Raw genomic sequence first — 24042 nt, forward strand, 5'->3', positions numbered from 1 at the left:
GGATGGACATCATGAGCCAAAATAAAAATTTCCTCCTCTAAGTTGCTCTTGTCAGGGATTTTGGGCACAGTAATGAAAAGCTGACTAGCACAGGAGGCTATTGTGGGGATTAGATGAGTATTGAGCTCAGCATTGCTTTTTTTTGTAAAGGTTTTATGAATGTTAAGTATTGGTACTTATTTTTTTCACACTGTGTTTGAAAATAGGGTTCAGGAAAACTACTAAAGCATATGTCAAATTATGAAATATAAATAAGGAAGTGAGAAAGCCAGGGTTAAAAGGGACATTGTGTTTTCCCAGAGAACCATGGGGTTTGGCTTGGTTACATCAGGTTCCTACTCAACCGTTGGTTCATTCATTCATTTGCTCATTTAGCACTTCACTCTGAACAGCTCTTTGGGGTAGAGACATATGCAAAGGAGTGAAAGAACTTGTCGTGGCTCAGGTTCAAAAGAAGAATCCAGAATTGCTAAAGCACAGTGTGAGGAGCCGTGTGTGAACCAGAGGACCTATGCACTAGAGTTCCCAGGGAGCCACACAGAGTGGCCCGTGTCTTGTCTATAGTGAGCTGGGTTTGCACCTACTTGCTGATCCTGATGGCATATCCACTTTGTATTCTCATTTTAGCCATCACCTTGGGGACTGAATGCAACAAGCAAGATGGCCAAGGTCAGCACCCAATACTCCCACCCCTCCCTGACCCACCTCCCAACAAAGACCGTGGACAGAGACCTTGATCGTGCTGAGAATGGCCTCAGCAGGTAAGATGGGCTTTTCTTTTCATGCTTGCCACAGATTATTTGCAAAGCTGATCTAGATGGTAGGAAGGAATGCCACAGTGTGGGTTGGAACAGGGTCTGTACAGCTGACCGGCTATGACAGGTTGCTCAACTGAGTCTAGCCTCTGTTTCCTCATCTGCAGTATGAGCCAGTCCAGTGTTGATCGTCTGGGTTTTGGTTAAGATAGATAGTGACTGCGACGTTCTTGGCATGGCACGTGCTGTGTGGTGAAGCGCTCAATCAATCCTCACTGTCAGACCTAGGAACGATTCCCCCCACCCTGGGCCTTCTGGGATGCCCCAGATAACCCCAGGAGACTTCAGATAACCTCAGAAGACCTCAGATAACCCCAGAAGGCCAGGAATCTGGAACTGGACATGCCCTTCCTGCCTGTGCCCAGTCGTGTTTTCCCACCCTGACCACAGGCTGAGTTTTCCTGAGGTCCACTTGGGGCATGGTAACAACTTGTTGACAGGTGAATACAGAAGCCCAGAGATTTCAAAAGGAAAGTGACAATACTTCTTTCATGAGAGAGAAATTCTTCTTTTATTCCATGCACATAACATAATTTGATCAATTTCATTCTCCAGTACCTCCCCTTTCCCTGCCTTCCTCCCTCCTCCTGACCTCCTTTCTCAACTCTAAGGGTGGATAGATATATTCTTATCTTATGGAAGCAGAAGTAGGATGACCCATAGAAGTTTCTACAATGTTCCTTGGAGTCATCAAGGAGAGCCAGCACCTGCTCAGGATGGAGGTGGAGCAGCCTCAGGGATGGAGGCATAACCCCGGGATCCTTCCCCAACTTCCCAGCCAGGATCAGCATCTCTCTCTTCACAGACAAGGTCTCCAAATAAAATCAATTTGAACGAAGGCCTCTGGCACATCCACATACAAAATGTTAAGCTTCAAATCGCTCTTTGGGGGAAGGAAATGGTGTTTGAATGCAGCACCTCTTTGCCCTGAAATTCTAGTTCTCTTTGAAAGCTTTTTCAGATAAACAGTTGAGACTTTGTGTACTGACATAGTAATTACTGATTATCTTTAATGATACCAAGAAGCCAGTTGAAACCTGTGTTGGTGTGGCTCTTGGCTAAGTGTCCCAGAGGAAGGAGCTACCGTGTGTCTGTCCCCTGGGACTTCCCCGCCCCCATGTTCTTCACCAAATCAGAGGCCCAGTTTTCTGTTTCTCTTTATTAAATTATTGGAGTTATTTTCCAAATGTAAAGTCATAAGGAAGAGTGAGAATGCTTCCTTTGAATGAGAAAAAAAAAAAATATATATATATATACCCTAAAATCTCCAGCAATAAAAATGTCCTGAGTTTTCCTTGGCTATTTAGATCTGTTTGGTTAACCCAATTATCTAGGAGCTATTTGGCACATTTTAAAAGATAATGCAAAAGAAAAAGATCAAAGAATATGCTACAGAGGATTGCAGTGAGAACACAGAGCACCCCAAGTCCCCATCCTTCACCTGGTGCAGCTATTTTGGAGTGAGCTTTGGGGCCTAGGATCCGTGGTCTATAGAAAAGAGGTTTTCTTCACGCTACTCCCCAAGTGGAGCCCAAAGCAATTATCACTAAAGAAACCCATTTTCCACCTGCTTCTCCAGGACTAAAGACTTAAAAATGAATTGGCTGCAATTTCTGGTCACATGTGTCCAATAGCAGTGGATTCCATCCATTCAATTTCCTCAGGGCTTGAGAAGAGGAAAATGGAAATAAAGTGCCATATTCTCCAGCCTGGTGCTGAAAGGTCACCTCTGTTTACTCTTATGTCCCCAAAGTCACCAGAAGAAGACACCACATGCTCCACAGAGTGCAAAGTTAATTACCAGTTTCCATTCTCCTGGGAACCTCTGTCCTGCCCAGTGATCAAGGGCAAAGGAAACCTTCACCTTACCATCATAAATGCGTCTCTATAAATACACTTAAAGTTGAGCATCTCACCTCATCTTTCAAAACAATCACTTCATTATGTGGCCGTAGTTGGCCTTGTTCTTGGCTAATTTCCAACTTCAGGGGCCTGGAGCTTCTGAGATACCAGAGGGAAGCTTCAGGGTTGTCCTGACCAAGTTTGCTCATTTTACAGACTGAGGCCCTATCAAGCCCTTGCTCCAGACCCCTCAGCCAGCTCCAGGCAGAACAGGACCTGACCCCCAGACTCTCCTGCCTCTGTATTTCCCTGGAAGGTCCTAGTCCCCATTCTTACATTGATTGCTAGAAGTTTCTCCCTTTTCTCAGGACCCAGGTCTCCTTGGGGATCTCAGCTGTCAGGCACCTCAGACTCTTGATTCCTGTCCTCTTTCCATTCCCCTCCATCTGCTTGGTGAAACCAAGTAACTATGGTCTATGGGTCCTTTAACGGTGAGGGCTACCAGTCTCCTACTTCTGTGATCATTGGGTGTACAACGTCCCTAACCGTTAGGAACTTTCAGCTCCTTTATAATCTTACAGGACCGCTGTCATATGGCCCCTCATTGACTGAAACATAACAGATGCATGAAGAAAAGGTCCCCTGGGATCCTTGAACTTGCATTTTAAAAGGCTCTCCTTGTTCTTCAGGGCTAAGTGTCCTTTCTGGGATTGGGAGTTTGAGCAATACTCAGATCAATGTGAAATTACCAGGTTTTTTTTTTCTTTATTTCCTTTATGAAGAGTAGGATGCTTAAGATCAGAGAGGGTAAGTGACTAGTCCACAGAACAGCCTGCTAAAAAGCACTGGAGTAGGGATTCAAATCCAGACCTCTTGCTCCCTACTCTGCCGCCCACTGTGCATTCAATCTACTTGCAGTGGCTCCAGCTGCTGCCAGTTGTGAGCTGGCTTTGGAATTAGAGTGGGTGGGGACAGAACACCTCCACCCTCTGGATAGCCTCTGGATCTTCTGGGCACCTGTGCAGTGACCAGCCCCAGCCCAGGTGCTACCCCGACCCCATGCCAGTTGCTCAGATTCAAGGACTCAAGAGATGGACTCACTTGTCCCCGGCCACCTCCTCCTGTAACTGACCCAGGTGCTTTGGAATATGAAGCCCACCTTTGCTACGTACAGAATATCAGGAGGGCAGAGGAACTGGCTTGTGGACTGTGCCCAGGGCCTCCAAAGGGGTCTCTGGTGTGAACGCAGACGAGATGTGAGTGATCTCTTACGGGCTGTGGTGGGGAGCATTCCTTCAGGGGTTCTGGAACTAAAGCGCCACACCCCCTGCAGCCAGAGGGACCAAAGCCATGTCTGGTGGCATGCCTCAGGGCTCGGTCCTCAGGGCCCATCACCTTTTATTTTAATCTGTGCCATATATGAGCTCCTTTAGGGAGTGGATGAAGGCAGGTTTTGTAATAGGATGGGATGACATTGGCATCTCAGCTCTGCCACTTGGCCTGTGACCTCGGGAAGTTGCTTAACCTCTCTAGACTCCCCTTCCCTCCCTTAAAGTGTTGTGTGGATTAAATGCTAAGAGGTAGGTGGTGACAGAAATAAGCCATCGACAAATGTCTGGTGGTTGGTGTATTGCATTTGCAAATGAGAGGGTGTAGTAAGGAAAATCAGGGGTGGCTGATATTTTAGCAGCTGCCTGTGTTATAAGATTGGGTTTGGTCTGATGCTAAGTAGTGGTGACCATCAGAGGCCACCAAAAACACATAAACCAACAAAGACGTCCCGGCTTGTCCCCAGTAATAGAAGGTAGCCTCAGTCTCCCTGCCCAGCCAAGGCAAGAACTCAGGAACATGCTCACAGGAGGATATTTGTGATGAGGGAGAGACTTGAACCCAAGAAGGAATGTGGGTGAAGACAGGGCGAGGATGGAGGGTCTGTCCCTGGAAAACCAGATGTGGCAGAGTCATTGCAGGTGGCAGAGTCATTGCAGGAGGTTAAGCTGCCTGACTTTGTGTAGCTTCTGTAGAAAAAGTGACCCTGCTGAGGGGAAGCCCAGGGAGGGAGGAGACTGCTGGCCCCGAGAGCTGTCCAGAAAGGGCTTGGCCAGTTGGCAGGATGGTGGTGAGCTCCAGGACTGGGATGCTGCTGGAAGGAGTGGGCAGGGCAGCTCAGCATCTGGGACTCAAGGACTCTTGACTTCTAATCACTCACCGGGGACAGACGGCAGCTTTGCCCCCTGGATGTTAATTCTTGCCTCCTGCTTCAACCACCTTGTTAAGAAAGCTGATTAGGTTGGAATAGGCCACGTGATGGGATTAATTGGCCTTGCTTGGGCTCCTCAAGGCTCCTAGGATGAAGTACAAATCCCCAGAGGCCGACGCCTGGCTGACTCGCAATCAAGTTGATCCAAATTCAGTCGCAGGAGGTTTTACACGAAAGACAAATACCCCCAAACACATTCCTGGTCTTATTCCAGGCAGTTCAACAGGCTCCTGCAGAGGGGTCCCCCTATCCTCTTTATGCACATACTTCTTACCGGGATAAAACCTGCCAGGAAATTACACAGAAGAGATCTCTGTCCCCTACCTATGCAATGCAGGGCACAGAGGCCAGGGTTTGACAAACAAGTGAGTGAATTTGCATTTGAAAGCGCTATACAAATTATTTTGAATGTGTCTGGAGGGCTAGGCCAGGGCCATGCAAATCTGGGAACCTCCCCCTTAATCCAGAGGGCTGCAGGAAGGCTACCAGACAAGCACACTGTCCTGGAAGTGTGATTGTACACGTGAGGGACACTAGGAGGACCTGGTCTTAGAGAGTCAGATTTCAGCACACAGAGTTGTGTTTGAACCAAAATCTTCATTCTGGAATCATTCTGTAAAAACAGCAGCTATGGTTCAAGATGGAAGGCACTCCACCCCAACACCATTCCATCCCATGCTCTGATGGGGACTGTGTCAACATTTGCTGCCGTCTCCCCACTATACCTTCACCAGCCTCTGGACAATGGCTGGACATGAGCCACGATCTTTGGCCAGTCTTGCTATAAAGAAAAGATGCATTTCTCCCCAAAGTCAGGGCCTGCTGGAGGTGAATGGAAGTGAGAGTCCTTGGGCTGCGGACCCGTGATGGTGGATGGCTTCCCTCATGCAGCAGGGCTCTGTCCATCTCCCGCCTGACTGTGTCCAGGAGGTGGATGAGCTTGAAATCGATTTAGCTGCTGCATATTTGATTTGCTAGGGGCCACTTGCCATGTGAGGAGACACCCACAGCCCTGCAGCAAGGAATCGCCATGGAGACCAGAGAATCTGCTGGACCCCCACAAAGCTCCTTCACTGGCCAGGGACCTGCCAGGTAACTGACCAGCCTTCACCTTGGGAAGGGGGAGGCTGGGGCAGAATGGAGGTGGATACATCTCAGGAAGACGCGCTGGGTGGGAGTGAAATTGAAGTTTTGGAGAATAGGGTAGAAGCACAGCAGCCTGAAATCTCTCAGTCATAATTTCCTTCCTCTTAGATCAGATGTTCTGAGCTAGGAAGAGTCTAAGAAAAAAAAAAAAAAAGCCTGTCTTTATCTGAAATTGATTTAATAAAAAGTGATGTTAAAGTACTTGATCAATTCTGAAAGATTTCAGAAAAATTAAAAAGCCAATTAGCCAGCCATAGGTGACTACTGGGTTGACATAGTGGTTCGCTAAGGCAGTGGTGACCGTTGTCCCTGGCAGATTTTATACAGTGTCTGTCTGTCTAGACTCTATAGCGGGTGTCCTTGCAAAGGTATTTGAAAGATTAGCAAGACTCCGAGCTCCGTAGCCCTCTGTACCCTGGCTGTCATAGCTGCACCACCTTGAGAAAGTCATTTCATCTTTCCAAGCCTCATCTAGAAATTCATCTCACAGTACCTGCCCCGCAGGTGGTGACAGCAGCCTCAGAGCCAGGTGCCTGCTCATGACAGTTTCTCAGCAAACATTGGGATATATTGTTTCTTTCTAGCAAATTATTTTACAGCACCAGAGTTTTACATAGTCATGTGTTCTGTAGCTTTTTTACTTAAGATTACCACCAAAAAAATCATTCATTTATTTACCATATTTTTCATTGTGGAGAATACTACTCTACCATGATTTATTGACCAGCTCGTTGTAGTTAAGAGATTTCCGGTGCTTTTGGTTTATTAATCAAATGCTGTCTTAAGTCTCTTTGATTGCAAGGGAGAGAGGACTTTCAAGTCTGCTCAGATTAAAAGGCTGGGGTAGGGCTGGGATAGGGCTGGGGCACCCTCTGCTTAGTGCTAAAAACTGTCCTGGAAATGGAATGAAAGGGGCACCTGGGAGGGGGGCGGGAGGCAGCTGCCTTCTTCCTCCCTCTCTCGTTCGGTGTCATGGTCTTTTTTTCTTCACGTCTCCCCCACTTCCGGCTTTCTGAGCTCACACAATGGCCTTCACCATACAGTCTTCAGTGCACACAGCCAGCCCCAGCCTGGAGTGGCTCTGGGTTGTTCAGAAGCTTGAGTGACTTGTTGTAAGTCACTGTCCAACCCCAGTCCTGTTGGCGGAGGCAGGAGTAAGGGACATGTCCTTGGTCCTACTCCTTCCACAGAGTAGAGGAAGGGGGCTGTCCAGAGCTGAGAAGGGCCAGGCAGGCACCTCAAAATATGTCAACAGCAGCAGCTATCAGCAATATTTTCATGCTTCAATGTATTTCCTTAGGCCAAGGACACAAAAGTGGGATTAGGTCAAGGTATGTGACAATTCATGGCTTAGTGACAAGTTGCTGAGAACTGATTTTAGCAGGACACAGTGGCGCACACCTGTAATTCTAGCAGCTCTGGCAGCTGAGGCAGGAGGATCACAAGTTCAAAGCCAGTCTCAGCAACTTAGCGAGGCGCTAAGCAACTCAGTGAGACCCTGTCTCTAAATAAAATACAAAATAGAGCTGGGGACGTGGCTCAACAGCCGATGCCCCTGAGTTCAATCTCCAATACCCCCCAGAAAAAAAAAAAAAAAAAGACCCTGCTTAGTGGATATACAAACCTGAGCCCCTGACCCACACCCTCCTGGTCATCTCTGCTTCTCCAGGGTCCTAGAGACCAGGGAGAGGGCTTTCCCTGTCCTTCCTCCTCTGATGGCTGCCCTCTGACGGCCCTTCCAGGTTCGCACGCCTCATCATCTCACTGCGCACGTGGACGACCAGGCACTCATGCTGCGAGGACCAAAGATCTGACTCTCTTCTGGACCGTTTCCGTGGAGCTGAGCTCAAGGAGGTGTCCAGCCAAGAAAGCAATGCGCAGTCACATGCGGGCAGCCAGGAGCCACCAGACAGAGGGAGAAGGTAAGAAAAAAAAACACCTGGCCAACAGGAGTCGTCTGCTTTGACGGGTCCACCTTGGATGCCCCTTGCTAGCCTTGGAGCAAGAACCCTTGAAGAAGGCATCTGTGGTCGGCTCAGGCATCCTCCACCAGGAGTCCAAGCAGTTCTGCAGGAAAGGAAGTCCTTGGGCCCAAGTGCCCAGCTTCATTCGACCACTGACCCCCTCCTACATGGAGCCCCCTAAATTCATCAGGGGCCTCGCCAATGGCTCTCCCTCAATGACCCTCATCCCAGACTGCCCTGTGACCCATCTTGCTATAAAGAAGGGCCTTTTATACCAGGACACTTTGTAAGGGGCACCTATGTTTACCCACAATTTTATGCATATATATATATATATATATATATATATGCATTTTTCTAATTAGACCAGTTGGTCTAATTTTTGAGGGGAATCATCTATGTCCCAAGTCAGGGTAAGAGCCAAAGGGCAGGGCGAGGCCTGGGCAGAGTGTGTGCTTTCTGGTAAGAAGATCTGCCGAGCAAGGGCCTCTGAGCCTCTTGTACGACTCACAGTCAGATTGGGAAATAGCAGCAGAGGGTCTCTTTAGGACACCTGGGTCAGTCTGCAGGGAGGAGATGTCAGATGCAGAGGGGAACCTGGCCTCCCCCAGCCTCACAAGCATGTGAATTCTCACCCAGAACTTGTATTCTGGGGGAAAAAAAAGATCTAAAAAGGTCGAACCTTTAAAAAATGTTGCAAAGCTCTCTTTGGGCGGAATCCTGTAGGTAATGCAGAGACTTGTAAGGTGTGAGATTGCTACAGAACAGATGGCTCCTCGATAATTTGCTAGAGACAATGCCACCTGATTCTGTGTCAGTGAGAAGGACTCCATTTGGGGGCTTCCCCAGTGGGTCTAGGAGGACCCAAGGGAAGTGGAGGTGGCAAGCGTCAGGAGACGTGTTGGATCTTCCTGAAGCCTCCTCTGTGACCTCCGTCCACATTTGTGTGTCTGAGGGTTTGAGGAGCTATCTTCACAGTATAGATTGTGCAGGAGACTGCAAAATGAACAAGCATTATTAAGATAAAATACGAGAGTTCAGGGTCGGTCATTTCTTGCTGGTGACCGCTACAGGACAGCCACCTTCTGTCTCCTGTACTGGGGAAAGATGGCAGAAGGCACAGATGTGAAGTCGCTGCTGGGGAGGGATCTCAGGCACAAGGTCTCACATGGGCTGGGACTACAAACCTGTGGGCTCCCTGGGCTACTGGAAGGAGACCAGGACACCTGGGTGCTAGCAGGGATATGTGCAAGTCAGTCCCAGGTTCCCAGGGCCAGGCATCCTAGACCCCAAGCATGCTCCATAGGTAAAGCCTACATGCTACTGACTGCCAAGACAGAGAGACAGGAGGGATGGCAGAGAGATATGGAAGAAGAGGAGGGGGAGAAAAAGGAAGGTTCTTAACAACCCAGCCAGACTGGTTTGTCAATTCCTTTTTAGCAAACAAAGACTTCCTTAAACAAATTGATCAAATCAAATTCCTACAACCTTAGGCGAATGGACGTGGATGCTGTACTCTTGGTTCTTTTCCCAGTGTGACCAGATGAGCACAGGGTTGGGCAAGAACCACATCCTGAGTATACCACAGATCCCTGGTCACCCATCAGAAGGGCCACTGTGATGTATTGATGGGGCAAGGTGGTAGCTGATCAATGAGAGAGGCTTCCTGGAGGAGGAGGCTTTTTAATTTTTGGACGTCAAGTCCTTACTTCAAAGCAAGGTGTATGAGGAGATAGGTGTTAGTCCCCTGTGTGGGTTTGGCCTTGAGATATTGGGGCACAGAGGCATGTACCCAAAGCAGCTACACCCCCCTGGAGCTGATGGGGTGTCAGTTCCTTGGGGGATTTTCAAATGAGCTGCACCAGCATAGAAACTGTGGCCACGTGTTAGATGGGAAGACAGAGGTTTGGGAGGGCAAGAGAAATAGCCAAAATGCCATTTGGCCAGAAATCCAGCATCACAGAAGGAAAGGCCCTAAGAGACAGGTGGCAGTGTCTCTAGTCAGTGGCCTCAGTCCCCGTGGTCTCCTGTGAGCTATCTGCAGTGGCCAGCTATAGGATAGGAAACCTGGCTTTCTTAGACTAGCTGTGTCAAAAACTGTCCTGACAGCCAAGAACCTGTGCAGGTGAGGGTGGCCAGGTACCCTGCTGCAGGGTGTGTCCATCCTGACACAGAAGGCTCCACTCCCCACCTGAGAAGGGCCTGAGGGCAGAGGTCCCATGGGGTCCATTTCTGGCCTGTGGTATCTGACACACCAACTGGTACAGGATTGAATGGCAGGAAATCCAGAGGGATTGGAGACCCGGAAGTTGGACGGGATTCAAACCATCAATTCCTACCAATTCTCATTTATTCGGAAAACCCTCAGCTCAGCCCAGCATGGGCCTCTCTTCCCCCCCAAAGCTTTAACCAGAGCTAACTAGTCCCTAACATTTTTTGTCCCTGATAAAAAGAAGTCCTGAGTTCTTTAAGCTGTGAACTAGAAGACCTGGGGAGGGGGAATTGGGGTATTAGAATAATCACCTGGGGACACTGGTCCTGAGTAACTGAAACTGATTCTAGGTCTCTGCCTCCCGCAGTGCCTGGCCCCTGGCCAAAAGCAACACCAATGCCTCTAACAACTCAAAGGAGGCCTCTAACAACTCAAAGGAGGCCTCTAACAACTCAAAGGAGGCCTCTAAGAACCCAAAGGAGGAGTGAGTACCCAGGCTCCAGTGGAGCCACTTCCCTTCCAATCCCAGGATCCACCCTCCCCGCCTGAGTGGTACAGCTTTGTCTCCCCCTTGAATACTCCTGCTTCCAAATCCCACCCCAAGCATCAGTAGAACATTCTAGAATCCTGTTCCTTTGGCTGGAAATCCATCTGTCCAGGAGGGGAGGGGACAAGGTCTGGATGACTTCTTTGTGGAAGTCATTTTATCTCTGTGACTCTCATTTTTATCATCTATAAGCAAAAGGGTCTGGTCCGATAAACTCTTGAAGCTCTAACCTCCTGGTGTGGCGATCTGAGGGTACAAAACCGGAGTTCCTGGGCAGAGCAGCAACGGTCACCTCAGTGGTGCGAATGCGTTTTCCATTCTAGGACTTCAAGCTCCTGGGTGCCAGTGAAATGCCCCCATCTTGAGGCCAAACTCAGGCCAGTGACACTCAGGGTGTCATCAGGGGAAGAGAAAGGGGGAATTCAAATATTTCCAAAGACCAGCGGTTTGAAAGGGTGACCTGATGTGATTTCTTTCTGTCACAGACGCTGAGCTGGCAGATGAGGGTGATTCTCACAAGTGCCACCCACGAGCCCCAGGAGTGAGTGTGTGTGTGTGCAAAATTATCAGTGTGCATCAATGCATGTGTGTACAACTCTCCAGCCACACAGGACATCTCTTTATGGAATACCAAGGGCAAAAAGACTCTTCACCAAAGGCTAGGGGGGAACTATCAACATCATCAAGAAATGCCCATTTCTTGATTTCCAACTGACAGAGACACGGGCCAACACTTTCCTCTTCTCCCATTACTCAGATTTTTTTTCTTGTTTCCTTCCACAAAGGAAGCATGTATTCTGTTTGCATAAACTTGAACATCAAATCCAAAGACTCAAATACAATCAATTAACAAAAATAACAAAAATGAAATGATCTGAACACCACAATAGCTGCTGTGATTTGTGCTTGAATTTAAGGCCAAACCTGACATGAGACCCCCTGGGAGACTGGGTTTTGAGTCTCTTGAGCAGGGAGAAGCTTAGGGTGCTGGAAACCAGGGATAGGGATTCTACAAGGCCATTCATCTTCAAGATAATGGACTTGCAGTTTAAGCCACTAAATGTGTGATAATCTTTGTGTCAGCAATAGAAGACTAATTCAACAGCAGACTCTGGGCCCCTGTGTCCTGTGGACAAGGATGGGGGTGGATGGGGTTGGCTCTTAAATCTTCTTAAATGTCATAGGTCCACACTGCAGTCAATGACTAAGAGATGAAATTGGGAACTGTCCTCAAATGGGGACACCTGGGCACAGAATATATGGAGAGTAATCCTCCCTTGACACTTCCTCCACTCTTCCATCACATGTCTGCATTTTCACTTTTCCTTAGGTCTCCATAACTATTTCCAAATTGGGCATCATTTTGCAGGACTTCAGGTTCTTTTTGAGCAGTCCTGGATGGATTTGTCGATGCAGCTGGAAGGTGCTGTGTCTTTCCTAGACCCTCTGCAGTTTGGGAATCAGAGGAAAGGCCAGGGTCTGTACCCCAGGGCCATAGGCCTGGACAAAGCAAGCTGAGCCTCCACAGGGATAGGTGCGCTTAATAAGTTTGTGTGCAGCGCCCTCTGCTGGCGACTTCACGTTAAGACTCCAGAGATCACATCACAGTAGATTCAAGAAGGCAGAGGATGGGTGACTGTTTGCTCTTCTCACTTAAGATTTGAATAATTTATTATCCACCAGCAAAAGACAACATTAGAAAAAATTACTTAAGGACCTTAATTGGGTTTTATTCACAATTAGCCCCCAAACTAAAACAAATTCTAAGAAGGTTGTAACATGATCAAGCGCCATTTATGGAGAGAAAAAGGAAGTGAGGTGGAGACAGAGCCCCTGGTTACAGCCGGGCATTTTGCCTTATTCAAATCAGCGGGTCTCCAGTGATTGACAGAAGCTCAATCACAGTCCCAGCTATGATTGGCTGGGACTCCGCTATTTAATGTGAGTTCGCTCCTAAATCTGGCTTTAAAGCAGTTTATATACTAAATAAATTGTGATTCAAGTGTGGAGGCATCCTCCGAGGATCTAAATGTAAGCTAACACCATTTTATTCATGTGTTCATTGTTAAAAACTTGGAAGATAAGAAAAGATCCCATAAGCACAATCAAAGTACATTTTTCTGTTAACAGCAGAATCCAGCTATCAGTGAGAACCCCTCTTAACATATTAATATTCCTCCAACTTGTTTTTAAATATGAACTTTTTGTAGTTGTAGGTAGAACAATACCTTTATTTTATTTTTATGTGGTGCTGAGGATCAAACCCAGTGCCTCAGGCATACCAGGCAAGCACTCCACCACTGAGCCCCAGCTCCAGCCCCCTCCAACTTTTTTTCCTAGGCACAACTATTGAATAGATAAATAGACACAATATATCAAAGATAATTACTTAACATTTGTATTCCAACTCAGTCCCCTAAGAGCTCTGTGACCTTGGGCAAGTTACCTTGACTAGTCCGTATGTCAAGTTTTCTGGCTTTTAATTTGTGATTTGGGGTTTATGACCCATGATCTCAAAGGACTGTAATAGTGTCTTACACATCTGTGTGAAGGGTTGAAACAGTGCCTGATAAATATGCTCAATAAAAATTGATCATTGTAGACAGAAGAGTCCTTCTGTCCCCACTCAAAAAAAAAAAAAAAAGAAAAGAAAAGGAAGGGGAAAAAAAGAAGTCTACTGTCCTAATCCCTGAACAGTTTGCCCCATGTAGCAAAGGTGACTTTACAAATGTGACTAAATTTAGAAATCTTGAGTTGGGTGGATATCGTGGATTATCAGGGGGGCCCAATATAATCACGAGTGCTTCAAGTGAAAGACATGGTAGAAGAGCAGGTCAGAGATGAAAGGGAAGGAAAAGGGTGATTCAGTAAGTGGAACCTGGCCACCACCACTGGCTTTGAGATGGAGGAAAAGTGCCACAGACCAAGAGGCACAGCAGGCTCTGAAAGGAAGGACTAGCCCTCAAATCACAGCCAGCAGGAAAACAAGGATCTCCATCCTACAGTTGCAAGGAACTGAATTCTGCCAGCAGTCCGCAAAAATCAGGAAACAGATTCTCCCAAACAGCCTGCAAAACAGATCACAGCTCTGCTTGATTTTAGTCTAGGAAGAGTGATACTGGACTTCTGACCTACAGATCTACATGATGGATTTCTAAACCACTAAATGTGTAGGAATTTGTTCTGGCAGCAAAAGCAAACAAGTTCACTATTATTTAAATTATTTTATTGTCTGCTTTTTATTTATTTTATTTATTTTGGAACTGGGGACAGAATCCAGGGACGCTTCACCACTGAACTACATCTCCAGCCATTTTTTTTTTGAGACAAGGCCTCACTAAATCGCTGAGGCTGGCTTCAAATTTGCAGTCCCCCTGCCTCAGCCTCCCTCATCACTGGGAGTATAGTCATGTGCCACCACACCTGGCTGCTCTTTAACTTAGAAAATGTTAGGAATAGTTTTCCCATATTGCTGCATATTCTTCCACAACATCATCAAGTGACCTAACAGAATTCTATTGCTTATCTTCTAGGGCATGATTAGATTGCTTGCACTTTTTGATTATTGTGATGACTCTGCTGTATGCATATTTGCATATTATTTTCTTAGAAAATGCCAGGTAAAAGCATACTGGTCTTTTTCAATGACTAGACATTTTTTTTATCAACTATGCCTTCTTCCAGAATGTGGAAGAGTGAAATCAGAGGGTCCCAAAGGTGATTGCTATAGGTTTCTCCCTTTGACAGGCAAAATCTCTTACCTTTCACTTTGGTTTCTTCAACTGGGCAATGGGGCAATAATACCTGTCTTGAAAAACTTTTATAACCATTAATTTACATAACTTTTAGAACAATACCTAACCCTTAAAATGTACCCAATAAAGAAGAGGAAGCAGTGCAGTAGCCCTTTTGCTGCCAGAACAAATTCCCACACAAGGTGTGGTAGCCCACACCTGTAATCTCAGCTGTTTGGGAGGCTGAGGCAAAAGTTCAAGGATCAAAAGTTCAAGGCCACCCTGGACAATTTAGCAAGACCCTGTCTTAAAATAAAAATTAAAAAGGGCTGGGCATATAGATCCTGGGTTCAATCACCAGTATCATACACATACCAGAAAGCAGAAAAGATAAAGAAGAAGGAGAATAAAGCCATGTGTACCAGCAGGACCATCCTGCAATGTCTGAATATGCATCTGAACTTGGCCTCATTTGCAGGCCTTGACTCTGAGATTTGCCACTACAAATGCTCCTTGACTTGAGTTGGGGCAACATTCCAATAAACACTCTTAAGTTGAAAATATCCCAAGTCAAATGTGCATTGAATACACCTTACCTCCAAACCTCCGAGCATTGCCCTGCCTACCTTAAGCCCTCTCTGAACACGCATTAGCCCACAGCTGAGCAGAATCCTCCAACACAAAGCCTGTTACATATGGTAATAATAGATCATGTGACTGACTAGGTGCCATGGCTCCGTGCCACCAACCAGCATGGAGAGAGAATTAGATTGCACATTACCAAGCTGGGAAAAGATCCAAATTCAAGGTCAGGTGTCTACTGAATGCATATCTTTGACACCATTGTAAAGTCAAAATAATCATTAAGTTGAACCACCTAAGCCAGGGGCTGTCTGCACGTGCCTCACAAAACTGTTCTGACTTCTGCTTCACTTCTGCTCTTGGGTTCCCTTCAGTGGGTCCAGAAACGAGTTTTGAGAAGAACTTGCAGGCCACACCCTTTGCTTCAGAGCACAGAGCTTGACACATGACTTCAAAACTCAGTGTGTGGATTTGGGTTTTCACGGCTGACCTCAAAATGTGTCTGGTCTCAGGATGTCTGCGACTTTCCCAGGAGCTCATGGAAAAAGATCATAAATTCTAGAACTTTGGATAGAACCATTAATTTCTCAGGGTGTACTCGAATGGGGTGGTTCGCCTCACAGTTTAGGAATAATAGATGATGATAATAATAAAATCAATGACCTCATTTTAGCACAAATGCAGTGAGGGAAGCAGGGAGGGCTGCCAAGGGCACACTCTTGGGCTTCCACATTCAGGGGAAAGCAGCTGCCTTGGAAACCCCCAGGCGGGGTGTAAATGCACATCTCCAGGCCCCAGCTCTGGAGGGGGGATGGGAGGGCCTGGGAATCAGCACTTACACAAAGCTCCCCTAGACGGTCCCAACGCTCCCTCACTAGTCCTTGGTGACATTGCCAGACAGCATCTTCATTTCCAGAATCCTGAAGGGCAAGGACGCTGCCACATGTCACACAAACTATCATCATCATGACTATGGTTTAACCATGGCTTCCTGGGGAGTTGAGCTGGGAGGGAAGGACCCCAGAGTCTGCCCTGGATTCCAGCCTGTGTTCCCATTCAGGGACACCTCATGTGACCCCCCCCCCCGAGACTGAGAGGACACTGATGTGTATAGTTACTTGTCCAGTGTCAACCTGAAATTACCCTCAGTTCTCTAAAACCCTCCCAAAGCCACAGCCCTTCAACACACTGAACTGTTTGTGAGTGTGTGTGTTTCCAGAAAGAAGAAGGAAGGCTTTGTGATGGATCCCTCCAGCAACCTCTACTACCGCTGGCTGACCACCATCGCCATGCCAGTCTTCTATAACTGGTGTCTGCTCGTGTGCAGGTAGGTGCAGGGGCTGGGCCATCACCCGAGGCGGGCTGGAACAGGTAAGGGCAGCCATGGCCAGAAGATGGAGTGTCACCCAGGATCTCAGAGTTCTGGTCCCCTCACAGCCACCTTATAGCTCTCTGGTGCCTCAGTTTCTCCACCTATAAAATCAGGAGGTTCTCCAAGAGGACTATGGGGGTGCTCTAAGCCACTGCTGACAAGCTGGGCTTGAGACGCTCTTTGTATACGAACCACATTTTCTTTATCCATTCATCTGTTGAAGGGCACCTAGCTTGGTTCCATAGTTTAGCTATTGTGAATTGAAGCTGCTACTGTTTTGAGGGTGGATGTGGGTTTGCAGGGTGTTCCAAGGCAAGCATGTACTTTGGGAAGTTTAAAAGAAGCTATTGCTCTCTGGAGAGAAGCACAGGCTTTGGCACTTTTCTAAGCGAGCTGCAGGTGGGAGGTGCAGGGGTGAATTGGTGCTTCCCAAGCACCAGGGGAAAGTTAAACCTTTCCTAGGAAGTGATGATTGTAAATACAGGGACAAGATACTGCTCCTCTGAAGGGGCTCCAGAGGCTTTCCTGAGCAGAGCTACCAGGAGAGGGACCGGAGGGAGCCACATTCAATAAGGGCCTTTGGAGCATTCCTGAGCAGGCTACCAGATGAGGATGCAGGACTGGCAGCTCTATTCTGCAGGCAGGTAGAGTTGAGGGTATTTCTGAGAAAGTCTGCAGGCTGCAAGTTCCTGAGCAGGGATGAGGGCCATACTGCTGCTCTCTCAAGTTAAGCCAGGGATCTAGGAGCCCTTCCTAGCAGACCTGCAGCACAAGGACTCAGAATACACTGCTCTTCTGAGAGTAGCTGGAGGGCCCTAGGCAAGCCTGCAGGACAAGCATGCAGGGGCAGGACTTGGGGCTCTCCAGAGCATGATAGGGCCAACCAGGATGCAGCCCCGAGAGGGTGAGGGGTGCCTTTGAGGCTTTGCTGAGCTGGCATGCAAGATCAGGACACAGAGGCAAGTCCTTCCCCTCTGACATTAGACAGTAGGCTTTGAAGCATTCCTGGGCAAGACTGCAAGACAGACAGCTACTGCTCTGGGAGACAGCATGGTGGCATTTCTGATCACGCATTAGTCATCTTTCTATCACTTTGACAAAAAGCCTGAGATAAACAACTTAAAAGGAGGAAAGGTTTATTTGAACCCAGCTTCTGAGCTCTCCCTTGATGGGCAATTTTTTGCTTTGGGGCCTGTGACAAAGCAGCAGCATATCATGGGGAGTGGGTGATGGGGGAGCTGCTCACCTCAGCATGAAGTATTGGGGGGCCAGGTCCCCATCTCCACTTCAAGGGCACACCCTCAATGACCTCCCTTCCTCCCACTAGGCCCCACCTGCTAACGGTCCCACACCTCCCAGGTGCAGCACAGGCTGCGGTCACGTCTTTAACACATAAGCCTTTGGGGGCATTTAAAATCCAAGTCATGACGCTACCCCAGTGTAAGAGGAGTCCTGGGATGGCCTGAGAAAGGAGTGATCAGCTCTCCTGAGGGTTTGCAGGACAGGTGTAAGTGCAAAGTTAGCAAGAGGCTGCACTGCTCCCTGCCTGTCAGTCAGAATCTGAGGACCCAGGAGTGAAGTGTTGCTCTTCAGAGGGTTGCTGAGCAAGCCACAGGGAGGGGCACAGGGACAGGCTGCTGCTCTTCTGAGGTCAGCAGGGGAGTTCCGGGGTGTTGGCTCTGTGAGAAAGAGAGCATAAAGATGAAAAGATAGGAGGTCTTCACTGGCTTGTTCAGTTGTCAGTTTCTCAGTTGTCACACTTTGTTGCAGGTCCTTAGCCCCATGACCTGACTCTACCAAGAGGCCTAGAAAAAGTGCATCTCTTGGGGTTTCATAGCTCACTGTCACTCTTTGGGGTAAATCTCAGCGCTCTTCCTCCCCCTCCTCCTCTGCCTGCTCTTCCTCCTTCATTTTTGGTAATGGGCTCAAAGCAGGACTTGCTAAGTACATCCTCTACCACTGACCCACGCTCCCAGCCCCTGGCTCTTTTCAGCAGCCCCATGACCATGGAACAATAACTTTCCAAAACCTGAGTCTCTAGAGCTGGGGTGCAGCTCAGTGGTAGAGCACTTGCCTAGCATGCCCCAGGCCCTGGGTTCAATCCCCAGTGCTGGAGGAACAAAAAGAAACTCTGTTTCCTCATCAGAGGCCTGGGTTATTACTCTGGGGTTCTAACCCTGCAAGCAGGACTGTCACTGCATGAAGTGAGCCATGTTTACGGTACCAAGCTGCTGCCTGGCCTGTGTTCTGACAAGCGGCCCTCTGTCTCACCTCTCATGCTGGGTTTGTCTAGGGCCTGTTTTGATGAGCTCCAGTCTGAGCACCTGATGCTGTGGTTGGTCCTGGACTACTCGTCAGATGTCATTTATGGCTTGGACATGCTGGTACGCACTCGGACAGGTGAGTCTGTCCCAGGCCTGGAGACTGCTCTGAACCAGGCCACAGACTTTGGGGTTGGGGGGGATCTTCAGTACCACATGGAGTGCTCAGAGAGATCCAGAATGACAGGCTGGACATTACCTGTCTTTGACCATGAGAGGCCAGGAGATCTGGGGACCATTTAACCAGGAAGATGGGTGTTGCTGTTCCAGGTCTCTCTATGCTGAACCTTGGAATGGACCCTGAGCAGGGGTCAGAATGCCTGTGCTCTGCTCTCCCAGAAAACTGAAGGGCCTTGAGCAGGTCAAGCTGTCTCTTTGGACCTTGTTGTGTCATCTGTAAAGCAAGAAGGCCACACTTCAATCTGGAAGGACCCCTCCAAGCTCTGCCTGTTCAAGACTGGTAGCAGGAGCAGAAGGGAAAGTTACTCAGTAGCTTTCGGAAGACAGTGCCAAGGTCATGAGACCTCCTTCTACTGCCTCTACCAGAACTAAAACTCACCACCCCTCAGGCTCAGAACTGTGCCCCCTTTTCTAATTCACAGGAAGAATGGCAAAAGCCCTGCTTGTTTCTTTCAAGATTTTTGAACTAAAAACTGTGCCATAGTTGTCCATGTTAACACCGCCTGGTCACAGCAAGCACACCTCTGTGTGTCTTCGTAGTTTATAAAGCATTCCAAACACATCTCGTGCTCTCATTGGAACCATTGCACAAGACAAGAGGTGCAAGATGATGGTCTCCGTTTTTCATTTAGAAAACAAGGCCAGAGACACTGTGTGAGTCGCTCAAAGTCCACAGACACTACCCAGTCATGCCACACGGGCTCCCACACTGGTGCCTAACACTGTCACTTAGAAGACCTCCCATGCATGGCTTGAGGCTTATGTGGTGACCTGCCAGCCCTGGGGGTCTGCCACTCTGCTGCATGTCATTAGCTTGCAGAGGCTCATAGGTCCATGAACAGCCCATTGGGCTGGCTGTCCTTGATCTCACCAAGTTCGGTGCAACAAGACTCAGATGTTGACTCTTAGGCCTGGGTTCCGCCCTGGGCAACACCAGGTGCATCAGGAAGTTGGGGGAGAGGGAAGCACAGAAACCAAGTGGCTGTGGATCATGATCCAAGGGGAAAACTCATCAGAATTGAGAGAAAGGTCTCAAAGAAGTGTCAAGACGTGTCAAGGCACAGGATGCTGTGTGACAGCCCAGGCACTCAATAAGAACATGTGCAATGGCCCTTCTATCCCTCTGTGTCCTCGGGCTCAACCAACTGAGGATTTTTGTATCCTTGGGCAGGACGGGTAGGTGGATCCTGGAACCAGTCCCCCCAAAGACACCAAAGGAAGAATGGATGACAAAAGAATGATGTGAAGAATAGGGGCTGGAGGTGGGGTGTCCTTTATGTGTGGACAACAAACTTGATTTCCAATTTTAACAGAGGTCCTCCCCCATCTAGCCTCAAAGTGTGGCCCTGGACCAGTGGCAGCAGCACCCAGAACCTGTTAGAAGTGCCCCAGACATCCAGGCTCAAGCCTTCTGTGTCCCACTGAACCCATGGGGGACTCTGCTGCTTACCCAAAGTTCAAAAAACACCCATTATATTATTTTCTCTATTCCAGTGCATGTTTGGAAATGGCGAAAACTAAAAGAATGCAGGTCACGAGTTCCATGATAGAGTGCACTGGTCTGAACACCTCTTAACTCCTGTATCCAGCCTGTCTCCTGCTAGTCTGACTCTCTGGACACCAACCCCAGACTTCTAGCGGCTTGGGAGACTATAATGTGCAACCAGGAGGAGCTGCCCCAGTCCTGGGGAGGGTTTCTCAAAGGCAGGCCGTGCCCCATGAGACTGGTGAAACCAATTTGATAGGATCTGAGCCGTGTGTTTAAATGTTTACGATCGATATTCCAGGGTACACAGAAGCAGAGGGAACAGTATTGTGACCCCGACAGCCCTCACCCAACTTCACACTTCCTCGCTTCTTACCCTCTGTCCGTCACCTGCCCCATTCCATCCTTTTTATTTGCTGCCTGGGATATTTTCAAGCCAATCCCAGGCAGTGAACTCTTTAGTTCACTCTGACTCTGAAAGTTAACTTAGAAAGGCCCCTTTTAAAATCAATACACACATATATGTACCCATTTAAATTTATATATGATATACAATTTCATAAATAATAATGTATAAATGTAGAAAATATAGAATTTTATAAATTTCACATGATTTATAAAATAAAATATATCATAAAATATATAATTTATGATTTTGTACATTTTAAATTTTATATATATTTTATTTTATTATTTTTTAATATTTGTTTTTAAATTATAGGTGGATACAATATCTTTATTTTTATGTGGTGCTGAGGATCAAACCCAGTGCCTCACACATGCTAGGCAAGTGCTCTACCTCTGAGCCACACCCCAGTCCTATATTTTATTTTTATAATTTTTATGTATTTTAAAGTTCTATATATTTATATGAACTATTATAATTTTATATATTATATAAATAATTATTATTAATTCATAATATATAACTTAAAAAACAAAGTAAATTATACAATATTTGTAAAATATAATTTATAAAATAAGTTATATAAAATTTATAAATCATAAAATTGTATACATTGTAAATTCATATAATCATGTATGATTTATAAATAATATAGTTATATATAAATTTATGTATATAGATAATACATGTATAATTATGAATTTTATATATATTAATAATAATATATGTAAGTATACATTTATATAATTATATATTAAAATTATGTTATATATAAATCATATATACAAATTTTCATTTATCCTTTAAAATGTAATAATCTTTTCCTGCCTCGGCCTCCCAAGTAGCTGGGAGCACAGGTGTGTGCTACCATGTCAGGCCCAATTATTTTTTTACGAAATCCATGAGGAGATTTTTAGGACTTGTATGTAATCTGATTTTCTTAGAAATGGAAGATTATATAGTCACCCTTCCTCTTTTCCCTCCTCAACCTCACTCTGCCACCATCTGATGGTGAAAATATAACAGGAAACCTAAAGGTCAGGATGCCAACATGTATGATACCCAATCTATTCTCAACATTACCCAACTGATCTGGTTTTTGAAAAGCTGAATAGAATGCATTAGAACGTCATCGAGGAAAATCCGTGAGTGTGAGTTTCCCACGGCAGAGGCGTTGCTCTTGGAAGCTGCTGTCCTTGCATAGGTGTCACTGCATAGTGTGTAGCCCTGGTATAAAATACCTTTCTCTGCCCACGACCGAAGAAAGCCAGGTGCTCTGATGCCCACGTGACCTTCTTTTTCTTCTTTAGGTTTCCTCGAGCAAGGCTTGATGGTCCAGGATACTAGCAGGCTGTGGAAACATTACACAAAGTCCATGCAGTTCAAGCTGGATGTATTGTCCCTGGTCCCCACAGACCTGGCTTATATAAAGTGGGGCATGAACTACCCGGAACTGAGGTTCAACCGCCTGCTGAGACTGTCTCGCCTCTTTGAATTCTTTGACCGCACAGAGACGAGGACCAGCTACCCCAATGTGTTCAGGATTGGGAACTTGGTCCTGTACATCCTCGTCATCATCCACTGGAACGCCTGCATCTACTTTGCCATCTCCAAGTTCATCGGTTTCGGAACAGACTCCTGGGTCTACCCAAATATCTCCAAGCCAGAGCATGCTCGCCTCTCCAGGAAGTACATTTACAGTCTCTACTGGTCCACCTTGACCCTGACCACCATCGGTGAGACTCCACCCCCCGTGAAAGACGGGGAGTATCTCTTTGTGGTGATTGACTTCTTGGTGGGTGTTCTGATTTTTGCCACCATTGTGGGCAACGTGGGTTCCATGATCTCGAACATGAACGCTTCGAGGGCAGAGTTCCAGGCTAAGATTGACTCCATCAAGCAGTACATGCAGTTCCGCAAGGTGACCAAGGACTTGGAGACCCGGGTTATCCGCTGGTTTGACTACCTGTGGGCCAACGGGAAGACGGTGGATGAAAAGGAGGTGCTGAAGAGCCTTCCAGACAAGCTGAAAGCCGAGATCGCCATCAACGTGCACCTGGACACCCTCAGGAAGGTCCGTATCTTCCAGGACTGTGAGGCGGGGCTGCTGGTGGAGCTGGTGCTGAAGCTGCGGCCAACCGTGTTCAGCCCTGGGGATTATATCTGCAAGAAGGGGGACATTGGAAAGGAGATGTACATCATCAAGGAGGGCAAGCTGGCTGTGGTGGCCGATGATGGGATCACCCAGTTTGTGGTCCTCAGCGATGGCAGTTACTTTGGGGAGATCAGCATCTTAAACATCAAGGGAAGCAAGTCGGGGAACCGCAGGACGGCGAACATCAGGAGCATCGGTTACTCAGACTTGTTCTGCCTGTCCAAGGATGATCTGATGGAGGCCCTCACCGAATACCCTGAGGCCAAGAAGGCCCTGGAGGAGAAGGGACGGCAGATCCTGATGAAGGACAACCTGATCGATGAGGATGTGGCCAAGGCTGGGGCAGACCCCAAGGACATCGAGGAGAAGGTGGAGCACCTGGAGTCCTCCCTGGACATGCTACAGACCAGGTTTGCGAGGCTCCTGGCAGAGTATAACTCCAACCAGATGAAGGTGAAGCAGCGGCTCAGCCAGCTGGAGAGCCAGGTGAAGGGCAGTGGGAGCGGGCCCCCGTCTGATGCGGAGGCTCCTGATGAGGCTGCAAAGACAGAGGCCAAGCAGTAGTGAAAATGAGCTGCTCCGTGGGGGCCGACTCTCTGTGCAACGCTGTATATCTGCAGCTGTGTGGCAGAGGACTCAGCTGGGGCTGCATTCCTCATCCTGCATTCTGCTCATCCTTTGCAAGCTGTGTGACTGCAGGAGAGAGCTTTGGTTTTCTTCTCTAGAAAATGGGACTCAGGATGTCAGCTCCAGGGAAGTGCCAGGTTTCTGTGAGATCTTCATGAAATTCCAAGCAGGGCAGGGAAACGTGGAGTGTCCTCAGTCCAAGCACATGCAAGTATGTATGGGGAACTGTAATAATCTGCTTTTGAGACAGAGTCTCACTATGTTGTCCAGGCTGACCTTGAAGTCCTGGCCTCAAGTGATCCTCCTGCCTCAGCCTCCCAAGTAGCTGGGACCACAGGTGTGTGCTACATGCTGGCCCAATTTTTTGTTTTGTTTTGTTTTGTTTTTTTATGG

At 47.5% G+C, this 24042-nt stretch overlaps 1 protein-coding gene across 1 annotated transcript; it reads left to right on the top strand.

Annotated features, from left to right (window-relative positions):
• Nucleotides 1–660: 660 nt before the first annotated feature.
• Nucleotides 661–23586, top strand: CNGA3 (cyclic nucleotide gated channel subunit alpha 3; the record flags this gene model as incomplete). The annotated part of the gene is made up of 6 exons (XM_081264564.1): nt 661–761; nt 5896–6009; nt 7806–7985; nt 16322–16429; nt 18768–18874; nt 22178–23586. 6 exons carry the CDS (start codon nt 661–663, stop codon nt 23584–23586), a joined length of 2019 nt encoding a protein of 672 aa, XP_081120690.1.
• Between the last annotated feature and the right edge of the window lie 456 nt (nt 23587–24042).

This window comes from Spermophilus citellus (genome assembly GCF_964194105.1).
Source record: "Spermophilus citellus genome assembly, chromosome: 13".
NCBI lineage: Eukaryota > Metazoa > Chordata > Mammalia > Rodentia > Sciuridae > Spermophilus > Spermophilus citellus.